At 45.6% G+C, this 15,781-nt stretch overlaps 1 protein-coding gene across 1 annotated transcript in view; it reads left to right on the top strand.

Annotated features, from left to right (window-relative positions):
* LOC126982569 (uncharacterized) overlaps positions 1–15,781 on the top strand; it is a 78,506-nt gene that overhangs the window by 51,145 nt on the left and 11,580 nt on the right. Inside the window, exons 4-10 of the mRNA XM_050834721.1 lie at positions 5,427–5,556; positions 7,836–8,003; positions 8,395–8,708; positions 9,624–9,752; positions 11,268–11,655; positions 13,573–13,787; positions 14,615–14,751. Coding sequence (XP_050690678.1) covers positions 5,427–5,556; positions 7,836–8,003; positions 8,395–8,708; positions 9,624–9,752; positions 11,268–11,655; positions 13,573–13,787; positions 14,615–14,751 — 1,481 coding nt within the window. The remainder of the gene's footprint in view (positions 1–5,426; positions 5,557–7,835; positions 8,004–8,394; positions 8,709–9,623; positions 9,753–11,267; positions 11,656–13,572; positions 13,788–14,614; positions 14,752–15,781) is intronic.

The raw sequence follows: 15,781 nt of genomic DNA, 5'->3' as shown, positions 1-15,781 counted from the left end.
ATATAGGTATGTATGTATAAGATATTTGTATGTGTGTGTATGTATGTATATATGTATGTATTCAATAACTATAGCTCGTGTTCGCCTCCCTGTCATGTGTTGTCAAAGGGGAGTGCTATTTTTTCACGGCTACCACTCACTCAGGTAATCAGGTCACTTAATGGTGTGCTAATTGAATGGTGTTGGTGTGTGTGTGTGTGTGTGTGTGTGTGTGTGTAACAGGTCTACACACACAGGTAATGACATCCACACAGGTGCTCTCGTAAGTCGTTAGCATCACCTTGTCATCATAGTCCTCCCCTTCAACACCTTCCCCAGGCACCCATTTTTCGACCAGCCCGCAAAGGAGAATGAACAACTGGGTGAGCTGCACGCCGGCTGCCCGGGCCAGGATTCGAACCCGGGCCCGCAGATGCGTAGCTATTATAGCCGCACTAATTACTGCACCACGGAGGCGTGAGAAAGTAGACCATGATTAAAAAAAAAGAAGTAAAACGTTAAATTTGTGTGAATCCTTCCCACTTCTCTCCTCCCCGTCCCTCTCGCATCCTGTCCCTCCCTTCCTCCTTCCCGGGGCCTGGGAAGAGGGCGCCGTGGTGGAGGTTTTGTGTTTCCTGAGATTTATCGGTCAGCCTCTCGCAGACTCCACGGCTAGTAGGTTTATGTGCGTGTGTATGTTTATGTATGTATGTATGCATGTTTATGTATGTATGTATGCATGTTTATGTATGTTTGTATGTATGCATGTTTATGTATGTATGTTTGTATATTTATGCAAGTATGCACGTTGGTTTTTATGTCCTTGCTTTGCTTGCTTCTTTTGTGTCACTTGGTACGAAAAGTTAATGTTGTTGTTTGTCAGTGGACAGTAGAGGTTGTTACTGTTGTTTTCTTGCTGCTCCCCGGTTTCATCATCATAATCGTCATCATCTTTTTTTTCCCTATTTCTCCTCCTCCCCTCCGATGACGAAATCTGTGGTAGGGGGCAGGGTTGGGCATGGGGCAGGAAAGGTGTAGGCGTCCCGACGCGCTGATGCAAGGGAGGGAGGTGAAGCCGCCCATCTGTCTGTCGATCCGGACGTCCCTCTGATATGGCACACCCGGTGACAGCTCACGCCCACCGCCTTGGTTACCTCCTCCAGACCACGTCTCATCCATTAGGATAGTGCTGGTTTCGATTACCGTATTGATGCGGTAGATCGAATTCGTCAATACATTTTATTTTAATACTATACTTTTGCACATACTGAAAGGATACAGAAACCAACTTCGAGATTTTACAAGCTTATTACTCCACCAATTCACTGACGTTTCTGAACATACATGTGTATATGCCAATAAACAGCAGTAACTTGCATGACAAGCATAGTTAAACTGTATTGAGTATTGGTTGGACTCCACTCTGCAGAACTTATTCCTTGACCACCTTCTCACACAAAATGGGGAAGATAAACTGGTGCTACTCTAGTGTGCGAGCTACCGCAGTATTTGTAGTCCACCCCAGTATGCATCAAGTGTGGTGCTACTCTAACGTGCGGTCTACCGGTCTGACCTGTCTCCCGAGACCTCATCTGATGTTGTTATGTTACCTGAGTGCTCCTCACTTGACACCTGAATGACCTGAACTGTCTCCGGAGACCTTAGCTTGCCAGAGCAAGCATGAAGTAATGACCTGACCACAGCCAGGTCATTACCTCATGTTACCTGAGTGATCCTGACCGGCCTATACAAGTTATTTAACACACAAGTTATTGAACGATCGTGGTTGGATGCCAAAAAGATTTTAAAGACAATGCGAGGAGTCAGGAGTGAGCTTTTTCAGTCACACCTTGATCATATCTGTTGGAAAATACTCAGAAAAGATGCAGTTGAAATGTTTGTGACATTCCTAAATGATATACAAAGTGTGTACCGTTAGAACTTTCAATCAGCATTATACAGCTTGTTTTTCAGCAGACTGCACGCTGAACTGTAAGTGTGGTGGCAGACCGCACGCCAAAGTAGAGACGGCCGGGTAGACCGCATGCTAAAGTAGCACCGATAAATTTCCCTTGGTATTCTGCAGCAATCAGTGCATAGAAATCCTGTACATTATTGGTACAAAAAGCTTAGCAGCACTTGACCCTGCAATGATCTTCAACTTACACACAAACAAAACTAGCATTATATATAATACTATTATCTCACAAGGTCAGTCACCCCGCCAGCACACGATTCCGACACAGGCAAAGTTTGTTCACTTGCTAACTGTTTCTCTTTCAGTGCATTGATTACGGAAGTCAGATTCGCATTTTTCTTCTTCCACCGTCTTGAGTTTTGCTGTAAGACTTTAATCTTTTTCCTGGCCTGAAGCATTTTACGTTCCCCTATTTCACTGACCTTTCAGACTATAATAATATTGTTCAATAAGTTTTTAGGGCAGACTTTTTTTTTCACGTGAGCAGTTTGTTTCGGGCATTTTGAAGGAGCAGCTTGTTTCGATTTTTTTTTTTTTTTAGCCTTTTTTTTTTACAACAAAGGAGACACCTCAAGGGCACAAAGAGGAAACAATAATAAAAAAAAAAGCCCGCTACTCGCTGCTCCTTTGGTCTGCCTCCTTTACCTTAAACGCAATATATAAGCAAGAGAGAAGTCCTCCTGACCTTACATGGCCGAGGAATAAGAAGAGCATTAGAATCAATCAGTTGTAGTGGTCGGGATGAGATGCTCCGTCCAGCCGCGAGGATTAAACAAAAGAGCCAAGCTGATTTTAGTTCATGGAATATGTTTTGATGAGCAACATGAAAGATTTATTAGTCTGGATACTCTAATTAGTCAGCCTCTCGCAGACTCCACGGTTGCTATGTTGTATGTATGGATGTATGAATGAATGGGATAGTATGTATGGCATGGTATGTATGTACGTGTGAGATGTATGTATGTATGTTGTGTTCTCATGTCGTTGCCTTAACATCGATAATAACGTCTTGCTATAAAGGAAGAGATGTTCATTTTTTTTCCTTCTCCTTTATTTTATTTTATTTTATTTTATTTATTTATTTATTTATTTATTTTTTTTTTTTTTTTTTTTTTTTTTTAGCTCTTGTTATCGCTTCCAAAACCACAACTTCATGACGCAAAGAAAACTCCGTCTCAGATGTTCGTCTTTCTCTGGTTTCGTTGTACCCAAGATCCCGTTAATTAAGACGTCACTCACAGTAACTTTATGGCTGAAGGGAAGACCTGTCCTAGTTATTATATTTCTTCTCTTCCTGTTGAGGCTGATCGCTCCGTTAGTTTGGTCCTGAGGCTGTGATGGCGGCGCGGGCAGCTTTTTTATACTCGTCACCCCTCGGGACACACACTGACCCCGCTGCCCCACTTGTCCAAGGCCGCGGGTGTGATAAAGACGACAACCAGCATCACTTGGAGGGATCGTCGACCATTAACTACAAGGGGAAGAAAGTCAAGAATCTTGGTTGAACGACTTTAATATAACCAAAAAGACTTAACTATATATAAAGGCATTAGAGCTTACTTTGTTGATCTGAAACGAGTGCAACAAAGAAGACTCACTCCTTTTAAACGCTGGAAAGGTACGAATAGAGCGCGCGTAGTTATTTCAGACGAGTGTAACGTAACAGACGCATTCCTTTTAAGCATTGGAAAGACTTTATTAAAGCCCGCCCAGTTAATTTGAAATGAATGATAAGTAGTAGTAGACTCACTCCTTGAAGCCCTGAATATATGTGAATACAGCTTACCTAGTTAATTAGAAATGAGAGTATAGCATATTGGACTCATTCCCCTAAGCGCTGGAAAGGTAGAATCCTATTGGTGATTCCTCTGCTGGGCTGGGCGGGGCTTACATGCGCGGTTGGTTTGAACAGAGCATAGCAGACTCGTGTACCTCGGAGTGTTGACCACCTGACTGAGCGCCATTATTACGTGAGCAGGTGCAGGCAGGGAGCACCAAGACTAACAGGTGTGCCTAACGAGGTGCCATTAACGGGAGGTGATTAGTTTGTGCACGGCAATCCATAACAGAGACTCGAGTCGCTAATAATAGATAAATAAATAAATAAATAAAGAGAGAATAATTGCAAGTAGTATATATGAATAATTAATTAGTGTGTAGAAACCTCCCTAACACAAATCTGAGTCAATAAATGAAGCAATGTGTGTGTGTGTGTGTGTGTGTGTGTGTGTGTGTGTGTGTGTGTGTGTGTGTGTGTGTGTGTTGCATAATGGATATACCTGGAGCGATCAGCGTCACCTTGTATTAGCGTGATCTCCCCACAGGTATGTATAGGTGAGAGAGAGAGAGAGAGAGAGAGAGAGAGAGAGAGAGAGAGAGAGAGAGAGAGAGAGAGAGAGAGAGAGAGAGACTGCAGGGAGGCGGAGAAGCAGTGATGGTTGTAGTGGTGGTGGTAGTGGTGATAGGTGTTGACGATAAGTGAGAGGTGAGTTAACAGGTATAGAGGAGATATAAATTATTGTAGTGGTAATGATGGTGGTGGTGGTGGTGGTTATAGTGGTAGGGATGGTGGTGGTGCTGATAATAGTGGTTACAGTGGTAGGGATGGCAATAGTGGTTGTTGTGGTAGGGATGGCAATAGTGGTGGTTGTGGTAGTGGTAGTGATGGCGGTGGTGAAGAAGTTTGAAGTGGTGATGAAGTGGTGGATGGAGATTTCTGAGGTGGACTGGTGGAGGTGGAGGTGTGGAGAAAGGTGATTCATGGTGGTGGCCTTTCAGAAGATTTATGGGAAGGGGAGAGGAAGGAGGGGGAGGAATGGAAGGGTTATGGAATGGGGAGTAGTAATGGGGTTGGGGGAGGGAGTGAAACGGGGGGACTGGGGAAGTGAGGGGAATGGATAAGAAGAAAGGCTAGAGAGAGAGAGAGAGAGAGAGAGAGAGAGAGAGAGAGAGAGAGAGAGAGAGAGAGAGAGAGAGAGAGAGAGAGAGAGAGAGAGAGAGAAGAAAAAAAAGAAAGGGAGGGAGGTATAGAGACTGATATTGTTTGGGTGAGAGGAGGAGGAGGAGGGGGAGAAGTTGCTAAGGTCTGAGGAACCACTATGCAAATCGAAAATGTTGACGCAGGTGTATATCTCTCTCTCTCTCTCTCTCTCTCTCTCTCTCTCTCTCACGTTGCTTGCTCTCATTTGCATATCAACTTTTCTTTAGTTTCCCATTTTCTTTCTATACAATTTCCTCCGTTTCCTCCTCCTCCCCTTCTTCTTTTTTCTTCTATTCTTCTTCCTCCTCCCAATCCATCTCCACGCCCATTTAGAACTTCCTCATCGACCCCCATACACACACACACACACACACACACACACACACACGCGTTGATGGCAGGTAGGTAGCGGTAACCTGTATATGTGTATCTGTCGGCCTTTCTGTGTGTGTGTGCCTGACGGTGGGTGTGTCTTCTCGCCTCACGCAGGTACGGGAGGAGGTGCGGCTGCTGCTGGGGACGCGAGAGGAGGCCGAGGCGTGGGCGGGGATGCTGCAGGTGACCGCCGTGTCCCGCTCCCTGCAGCTGGAGGGCCTCAACCTAGAGTGCGGGGCTGCAGGTGAGTGCGTTGGGAAAGGTGTGTGTGTGTGTGAGAGAGAGAGAGTGATTAGGAAGATTAGTTGAGCACGATAGTTGAGCTACTTTAGGGCGAGGATATTGTGTGTAGGTTTATAGTTTTTTTTTTTTGTGTGTGTGTGTGTGTGTGATGATACGTAGGTGGTGAGTGCGTGCTTTGGGAAAGGTGTGTGTGAGTAATGGAAAAGGTGCGTGCATTATATATGTCTTATACGTTGTGGGAATCTGTTTATATGAGTATTTTTGTTTATATATAGTTGGTGATTTCGTTGGAGAGGTGTGTGTGAGTGAACGGAATGATCGGAGTGCGTTAGGTGTGTGGGGTGAGAAACGCGCGTGCAGGTGTGTTTTTGTGTTGGTACTTGCGTTGGGAAGGTGCGTGTGTGTGTGATGCGAAAGGTAAGTCGAGTGCGTTAGGTGTGTTGTGTGGTAATCTTGTGTGTATGCGATAGTTGGTGGTGTGTGGTTGGTGAGTGCGTGCGTTGGGAAAGGTGTATGTGTAATGGAGATGATTTGAGTGCGTTAGGTGTGTGGCGTGGGAATTTGTGTACAGGTGTGCTTGTGTGTGTGTGGAATATGTGGGAGATTGAGTGCATTTCGAAGGTGTGTGTGTGTGTGTGTGTGTGTGTGTGTGTGTGTGTGTGACGGGGAAGATCACTTGAGTGCGTCAGGTTTGTGGCGTGAAAATCTGTATACGAGTGTGTTTTTGTGTGGGACATGAGGGAGGTGAGTTCGTTTTGAAAGTGTCTGTGGAGCAGTGGAAGGATTTGAGTGTGTTATCTATGTGAGTTGTGTGTATGTTCGTAATGCTGTGTCGTTTTTGTCGTACGTATTGTTAAGGTTGAGTGCGTTGGGAAGAAGTTGCGTGCGTAAGGCCTGTGTATTCTAAATTGGTACGTTGTGTAGGCGTGTGTAAGGTGGGGATGGAAGGAGTGAGTGAGTTGAGTGTGTTATGTAAGTGTGTAGCTTATGAGTATGTGCTGGCGTGTTCTTCTGGAGGGAGTGGGGTAAGTGAGTGCGTTCTCGAGGTATGTGTTTAGTGTGTTAGTAGGTTTGTGGCGCGTGTGGGTATGTCCAGGTGGGTGTGTTAGGGTTGTGAGTTGGGTATAGGGAAGGAGTGTGTGTGTGCGTGTGGGTGTAAACATTCAAGATGACGAGTTGGATCAAGTTAGGAGGAGGTGAGGGAGGGCATGAGTGTGCGTGCGAATTTTAGTGAGTGAGTGAGAGCATTGTAACTTTGGGGCGAGTTATGCGAAGGAACGAGTGTGAATATAAAGAGGTTTCGAGCGGATGGAGCCACTGGAAATAAAGTTTTAATGCGTGTGTATGATGAATGTATTAGCTGGAGAGAGGACACACACACACACACACACACACACACACACACACACACACACACACACACACACACACAAGTAGATATATGAACATTGCAACTTAAACGTAAAAGAAAAACATCATAACTAAACTGCAAATCATGAGCAGGTTACGTAGGTAAGTATATGATATGAGACTGGTGGTTTATAGTGGATGGAAACTTGACAACAGAGAGATCATGTTTATTTATTTTTGTTTTTGTTTTAAAGGGAGAAAAAAATCACGAGCGTCGAGTGTAATAATTATTGGATGTTTGTTTTATTATTTGTTATTGCGAAAGGGGTTTAAATTGGCAGTTAGATTGATTGATTGAATGATACAGGTAGATAGACAAATGAGTAGATAGGTAAGAGAGAGAGAGAGAGAGAGAGAGAGAGAGAGAGAGAGAGAGAGAGAGAGAGAGAGAGAGAGAGAGAGAGAGAGAGAGAGAGAGAGAGAGAGAGAGAGTACAGTGGGAGGTGTTGCCATAGATACGAGTAAAACAAACGTGAATAAGTAAATGAATGAAAGTTTATGGTGCGTTAAGCGAATGAAAATGAGTGTGGCGAGCCGGTGTAATGAGGAAGTGTGCGCGCGTGTGCGTGTGTGTGTGTGTGCACGGCCTCACACCTGCTTGAATTTCCGCTACACCGTTGCACCTGCTGCCTCTCTGTGTGTGTGCGTATGTGCGTGTGAGTGTATGTAACGTTCACTTCCATTTACCTGTTCAGTGATCACCGCACGCTCTATACCTGCTCGCTCACTCACTCACTCACCTGGCTGTCTGTACCCACCTGTGTGTCTGTATGTACTCACCTCTATGAATATCTGCCTGTCTGTGCATACCTGTCCACCTTTATCTTCGTGTGTCTGTTTCTACCTGTGGGTGTGTCGCCTCCCCGCCAGACTGCTCCCTGCCAGGTGTTGATGGCTCGGCAGGTGAAGATGACAGCCTCGATGATGGACCACGCGAGGACGAGGACGAGGGCGAGGGCGAGGGTGAGGACGAGGACGAGGAGGACAGGACTGAAGAAGCTCTCGCCAGTCTGATCAACCTCCTTCAACCTTTTTATTGTAATTTTCACCTTGTTGCACCTGTCTGTCTGCCTGCCTGTCTGTCTGTTTATCTGTTAACCTGTCAGCCTGTGTTTGCTTGTCTGTTTATCTTTACTCACCTGTCGATTCTGCTTCACCTGTCAATTTTTTTTCGGCAGTCTGTCAGTCCTTGTGTATGTTTGTACGTGTGTGTGTGTGTGTGTGTGTGTGTGTGTGTGTGTGTGTGTGTGTGTGTGTGTGTGTGTTTCTCCTTGCCTGTCTGTTTTCTTTTCCGTGTTGGCATGTCTCTGTTATTGTCTGTTTCTTTGTCTGTCTGTTCTGCCTCTTCATAACTCTGTCTGTCATTTTCATATCTAGTCAGCCGTTACTATTACTACTACTACTACTACTACTACTACTATACATACAGGCGGGGATGACGTAGGGAGCGGAAGTTCCTGCGACATGGAAAGCCCTGAAGAGGAAGACGAAGAAGGCGACGGCGGAGGAGGAGAAGGAGTGGACGTAGAAGGAGGAGAGGGAGGGGTACTAGAAGGAGACATCCCCCCGCCGTCCCCCTCCTCCTCCCTCTCCTCCACCACTACCGTAGAAGGGACTGAAGTTCGCCTCCGCCGCCCCCTCCGCCTGTCTCCTGACGATGACGGGGGCCGAAGGGAGTTGCTGCAGCAGATGTTGGCCACCAAGTCCCTGCTGGAGAAGAAGCAGAGGAACCGACGCTCAGGGGTAAGGGAAGGGGTGAGGGGGCCGTGTGTGTATGTGGTGGGGGGGGGATATGTCAGCGTGTGGGGAGGGGGTAGATGTGTATGTGGGGGGAGTGGATGTGTGTGTATGACAATGGGGTGAATGTGTGTTGGGGGATGTGTGGGGGTGGGGGGGGGTGGATGTTGACGTGGATGTTTGTTTGGGGTGGTATGTGTGTGTGTGTGTGTGTGTGTGTGTTTGAGAGAGAGAGAGAGAGAGAGAGAGAGAGAGAGAGAGAGAGAGAGAGAGAGAGAGAGAGAGAGAGAGAGAGAGAGAGAGAGAGAGAGAGAGAGAGAGAGAGAGAGAGAGAGAGAGAGAGAGAGAGAGAGGCAATTATATCAACGACTTTTTAGCTATTTTTTAGAAACTCATTTTCCGAAAGCTGAAAAATTATATAGCTACAATAAAAATGTAAATAAGGGAAAAGAATGAGAGAGTGCATCGCCTGTGTGTGTGTGTGTGTGTGTGTGTGTGTGTGTGTGTGTGTGTGTGTGTGTGTCCGCTACAAGGCGTGTTTTATCTTATACATTATTATTATTATCATTTATTACTTTATTTCTTACGATCGATATGATTCTGTGGTTAATAAACTGATCTAGCTATCTATTTATTCACCTCTGTTTATCTATCTCGGTTGTCTATCTGTCTATTAACCGGTCCGCTGCGATTGGCACGGATTTGGCTTTCACTGGTAGCCTGGTAACATATATTTCCAGGTCTTTCTCTGCCTCTGTGGTGGATAGTGGAGTGTTTCCCATGTGGTATTGGTGTGCAGGACTTTACATTTTTCTTCATTGAATAGTATCAGCCACTTTTTGTTCCGTTCCTGTAGCTTGGTGATGTCTTCTTGTAGGAAATCCGTAGTCAAGTGGTTAATCCGTCGGGTGTGTATCTCAGGCGGGCGCGTGGGCGGTGACGGCCGGGGAGGTGGAGAACGAGTACGACAGGGCGCAGTACGAGGCCCAGCAGTCAGCCCTGAGGAAGGCGGTCATCCTGCGCCAGAGGAAGAACTCCACGGCCATCAAGGTGAGTGGCTAAGGGTCGTATTTTAAAACACTTCGTCGCCCAAGTTCACATATTTGACTTGGCTTTCGTAGGAGCTGTAGGCCTTTCCAGGGGTAGTTTTATGACCCTGGTGGTAGTTTGACCCTTCTTCTGTGCCATGAACCTTAAAAAACACTCATGAAAACCCGATTGATCCCCTCTTTGACCTTTAGAAATAGTTGATGTGAGAAGCGATGGTGTCTTAAAATACGGCTCTGAGGCTGGCCCTCATAAGGTTGCGTCCCGGAGTAACAAGCTCAAGGGCCAGTGTGACGGAGATGAGCACCGAGGCCTCGCGTAGCTTTAGCTTATGCCGCCAACTTTACCTTTACCTCCTTTTAAACAAGAACAGCAGAATGCTTTTAGGCCTGGGATGCTGAAACTCATTTTCCTCGAACGGGCTTCAGCCAAGACCATGCAATACGTTAGGTTAGGCTTCAACACTGGCATGGCTTGAGGGAGTTATGTAGCGTGCAGCCATTGTATAACCTTCAATCTTGTTTTTTTTTTACAACAGAAGAGGCAAATAATAAAAAAAAAATCAAGGGCGAAAATAAAAATAATCCGCAGAAGGTTGGCTGATTCGCTTTCCATACTAATAACATCTTTGATCGAATATTTTTAGAAAGAACAAAATACAATGCAATCATACTGAATTTACTTTATGGTTTTGTAGCAAATGTAGGCTGTGTAAGCTAACAATATGAACTGCTGAGAAACCTTAACCTGCTAGGCCATCCAGGCTCCGTGCTGAGGTCGGGAGAGGTTAGGGAGCGCTGGTATAGAAGGTAGAGGCGCTAGATGGAGCGAAGTATAACGGTTGAAGACTGTGCTTGTAGACCGGTCTTGATGTTGCTTCATCTGATGGGGAAGGGTTTGTTGCCATGGCTGTGTGTGTGTGTGTGTGTGTGTGTTCATTTTGTTTCTCCTGTATTTTTTTCCAGTGTATGTATTTATTTTTTCCTTTCATTAAACTTTCATTTCTGTATGCCATTTGCTTTGCATTTTCGTGTTTTAACTTGGTCGCAACACACACACACACACACACACACACACATACACACATACACACACACATACACACACACACACACACACACATGTATGCGCACACGAAAAACAACCATAAATCATCAAACTGAACATGAAAGAAGAAAATAGAAAGGAAGTGTTAGTTTGCCACATGCAAGAGAGAGAGAGAGAGAGAGAGAGAGAGAGAGAGAGATGACTATGGAAAACGCAGACAGCACTTAAGCCCTAACTACCACTACCGCCAACAACACCCTCACCACCACTACCACTATCACTACCACCACCACCACCACCTGATGATACTGATGGGGGTGCGTTACTGCCTTTGCAATAGTAACACCAACACTCACCACCCTTACGACCCCCTTCACCACCACTACACAAACCCACCCTCTAAAATTTACCACCATCACCTCTACAATAAACACTGTAGCCACTTCCCCTCACCCTCGTCACCTCCCGCAGATGGCAACACTGGAGCGCCAACAATCCAACAAGGGGAAGAAGCAGAAACAGAGGAAGCAGAGAGGGAAGACGGAGACAGCAGGCGGCAGTATCATAACCTCTAACGGAGGAGGGGGTGGCGGGGGCAGCGGCAGCAGGAAAGGCCGAGGGAAAGGAGGAGGAGGCGGAGTAGGAGGAGGAAGAGGAGGACTCGTTTGGGACGCGATAAGGGAGTTGGGAGTCGGAGTGGAAGTTGGAGACGAGGACGTAAGCCACCAACTCGAGACTTTACGAAGGCGACTTAGCGCCCTGGACAGTGAGTTGAGGGAGAGTAAGCAGACCACGGAGAGGACACTTCAGGACCTGCAGCAGCGACGGGAACAGGAGTTGCATCTCATCAAGGACCTGGGTGAGTGGGTGAGCGGTAAGGGAAGGAAGGGGTAGGGGAGTAGGTGCGAGGAATGAGTGGATAGATTGGTTTTTGAGAGATGTGGAAGGGATAAGAGATAGACAGCAATTGAGAAAGAGGTGGAAGGAAAAGGGGAGAGAGAAAGAGGGAGGATATGGTGGGTAGACAGAGTTTGTAAGAGGGGGAAGGTGATTGGATATGTGGGGAAAGGGTTAGGGTGCAAGAAATGGGTATATGATCGTGGTGAAGGGAGGTTGTAGAGAAGAGGGACAGAAAGTGGGAGAAATAGGTGTGAGTGTGGAAGGGATAGAGAGCGATACAGGAAAAAAAATGGTTAGAGAGAGAGAGAGAGAGAGAGAGGATTGTGAACGGGTATTGGGGAAGGGTGCGTGTAAGGATGTAAGGAAGGGAGAGAAAGTGAAATTGAGGTATGAGTTTGGAAGGGTTTGTAAGTGATAGAAGGAAAGGAGTAAAAGGAAGAGGGAGGGAGAATAAATGAAAGGAGGGAGTAGGAAGAGAGAGAGGGTAGGTAGGTATGTAGATATAATTTGTTAGAGGAGAGGTGTATGGGAGGAAAGGAAGGTATGAAAGGGAGAGGAGAGTGTTAGGGCAAGTGTGGGGCAGTTGTTCTTAAACTGTGGCGCCCCCCTTGGGTTCGTTAGTGGTTTCCGAGGGGTGCTCGGGCCGTGGAGGAAAGTTCGAATTTCTGCTGTTGGAGTATTTATTATTATCTTGACAAAACCGTTGGCTAATAATGAGAAGTTTATGAAGAGATGCAATAGTATCGCCTTTGTTACTTAGTTTTCTATAGTCTACTTAGGCTTACTATTGTTAACAAATCTGGAAAATAATTTTATCTATATATGCAACGGTTGCTTGGAGAGAGGGACCCATTCCTTAGGCCAGGGAACGGAGAGAGAGAGAGAGAGAGAGAGAGAGAGAGAGAGAGATGAGGGGTTAAAGGTAAAGAAGATGGGTGAATGTTACGATAAAACAGATAAAGAATGAGATAGAGAAGTAGAAGGAAGGGCATGAATGTAAGGGGAGAGGATGTAGGAGAGGAAAAGGAAAAATGGGACAGTGTGAGAGAGTGAGAAGTATGGAAGGAATGAGGGTGAGAAGGAAAGGGTGTGGGAAGGGAGAGGATAGTGTGAGGGGTGAGATGATAAAGAGGGAGGTTGAAAAGGGCAAGAAGGAAGAAGGTGCAAAGAAAGATGAAGGAAAGAGGTTAAAGGGTGAGGGAGAAGGGAAATGAGTGATAAGGAAGGAAAGAATTAGGAAAAAAGGATGAAGGAAAAGAAAGGAAGAGGGAGGATGAAAAGGAAAAGGAAGGGAGGGAGAGAGGGAAAGGAAAGGAAATGGTAAGGTAAATTTGTCTTGTCCTGTTATTTCGCTTTCATGAATTTTAAGTAGTCTTTCTCTCTCTCTCTCTCTCTCTCTCTCTCTCGTTAAAATATATTGCTCAGTTCACAACAGCTACTACTACAACAAAAACATTTACTACAGCCACTTACTACCACCACCGCTACTACTACTACTACTACTACTACTGCTACTACTTACAATAACAGTTCGATTTCCTTTCTTCCTTTCTTCGTATTACCTTTCCTTATTCTTGTGTTACTTCTTTACAGACTACAAACACAAAACAATACAAACATCACACACACACTAAAACCAATAAGAAAACAGTAATAATAATAATAGTACTAAAGCCAAACCCTCGTCCAATCACCACAGTCTCCCCTAAAACAGTAAACATAATAGTAATAAAGCCAAACCCTCGTCCAATCACCACAGTCTCCCCTAAAACAGTAAACATAATAGTAATAAAGACAAACCCTCGTCCAATCACCACAGTCTCCCCTAAAACCGCCGCTAAGGCACCAATCTCTCTAACGCCTCGTTCTCCCACAGGGGGTGTTGCGGAGGACCTGTCCCTCGTGGGGGGCGGCGCGGCGGGGGCAGGGGGGCTGTCGGAGGCATCCTTACTCAAGAACAATATTGGTGGAGGTGGAGGAGGTTCCCTAATGGGCTCCCTCTCCTCCATTCCCTCCATCGTGCTCTCCTCCTCCTCCAACCTCAGCGGCGGCGGGGAGAAGAAAACGTCAGAGAAAATCTTCGGTATTAAGGTAGGACTGGTGTAAATGTTAACAGGTGCAGTTGTGGTATTAAGGTATGACTGGCGTAGAATTTTATAGGTATACTTATCTGTTTGTGGTGTTGGTTCTCAACCTTTCCTGTGAGCCGCACTCATGGGAAAGATCTGAGTAATGATCCCACCCTATAAATATGTAACATCACATATAGTTAAGTGGTACAATTTCTATTTTTAACCACATTGGGTGCACAAATCAAACTTGAGAAATAATCTTTTAGCTCTGCATTAAATGCAATGAATTGTGCAGTTATTACTTCAGAGACACGCCAGTCCTCGTCGACGGACTGACTTGGTCGGCTAGATTTCGATCGCCGATAGAGTCGGTCTGTCGGCACCCTGCTACGGGCCCCTTTGGCTAGATAAAAATTCAGCCAGTACGTAGGCAAGAATTGGTTGCAAATTGTAGTGTAACATACTTAGCAAATTTATATAGCAGCCATGTGGTTAGTGCCTTCAAGAAGAGGTTAGATATACTCATGGATAGGGAGGATGGGTGGCATTTAGTTAAAAAGAACTGCTCTCTACTCTTTTATTTGTTTGCAGAAAAGGAAGCATTCAAGAGCAAGCAAACAACGTAATAAAAATAATAATAACAATAAGCCCGCAAAAGGACTGCTACCCAAAAAGAAAAGTGACTGACAATTCCAAAGCATTATTCAGAAACAGTTCAAGCCGACTGTTCTTATAGACTCTTAATGTTCTTATGTCATGCTATGTTCTGTCCCTCGTCTTGTCCCATAACGTCCCCAAGTACTAAACGTTCCCTTTCCCTTCTCCCCTTTCCTCCGCGTGGCACAGAAGGGCGGCAGCAGCAAAGAGGGGCGGACCAAGGCGCGCAACCCCCTGCACTTCCTGGACCTGAAGCTGCGAGTGTCACGCCGCCACAAGAGCACCGAGTGTCTCAGCGAACGACCCGCCGCCACGCATGACAGATCGTGAGTGTGAGGGGGTGTCGGTGAGGGATGGAAGAGGGCGGTGTCTATTTGAGTTCGAGGGGTCATGAAGAAGTTAGAAGGATGTGTGCGAGGGGTAGGGAGGTTCTTGCTGTTTATCTTGCTAGCAATTTATTTATTTTATTCGCTTTTATAGTTATTTTTTTTTTTTTTTTTTTTTTTGTGTGTGTGTGTGTGTGTGTGTGTGTGTGTGTGTGTGTGTGTGTGTGGTATGGGTTGGAAAGGCGTTGTGAATAAGAGTTGTTACTGGCTGTTTTACCTAGCATCTCTTTTTTTTCTCTCTCGCTTTTGCATTGTGTCTCATGTGGTATGTATTGCATGTTAAAATGTATCGGTACCTGGAAATTATTCGGTATTAATTTTTTTTTATTATTATTATGGAGTGTTTCATTTCAATTTCACATCTCGTCTTCTCTCTCCTTCTTTCCCTTTCCACCTCTTCTCTCTACCTTCTTTCTTTATAACTTTCCTTTTCCCTTGCCATCTGTTTCCTTCTCTGCCTCTTTCCCTCGTCCTCTCTTTACCTCCTTCCCTTTCCACCTCTTTCCCTATCTACCAATTCCCATTACCACCTCTTCCCCTTCCCACTTCTTCATCTTTTTCCCTCCTCCCCTTTCCATCTCTTGAGTTGGGCATGTTTACTCTCTTTTCGCATCTCTTTACATCTTTCCTTTGTTACCCCTTCTTCCATTTTCCACCATTTCCTCTTTTCAACATTTCCTTCCTGCGTCTTTATTCTCTGCATCTCATTCTTTTTACCTTTTCTTGCACCTGTCTATATGGGTGAACTTATTACCTGGCGGGAAGGAAGTGGCGGATGGAGTAAAAAGGGATGGTCGAGAGTAGGAGAGGGTGGGTCAAGAGGCTGGAAGGGGTGGGGGTAGGGGTTGGTAGGGATGGGGTTGGGGGTTTGAGGAGGAGGTGAATGGAAGGGAACAAAGGCGGGTTGAAGTCCACCGAAGGAGAGCATAACATTTTTTCTTCATATTTTTTTTCTGCGTCCTTTTTTAAA

The sequence above is a fragment of the Eriocheir sinensis genome, chromosome 51, assembly GCF_024679095.1.
Source record: "Eriocheir sinensis breed Jianghai 21 chromosome 51, ASM2467909v1, whole genome shotgun sequence".
NCBI lineage: Eukaryota > Metazoa > Arthropoda > Malacostraca > Decapoda > Varunidae > Eriocheir > Eriocheir sinensis.
Note: the sequence above shows the minus strand (reverse complement) of the source record. Positions and strands in the feature narration are given on the sequence as shown.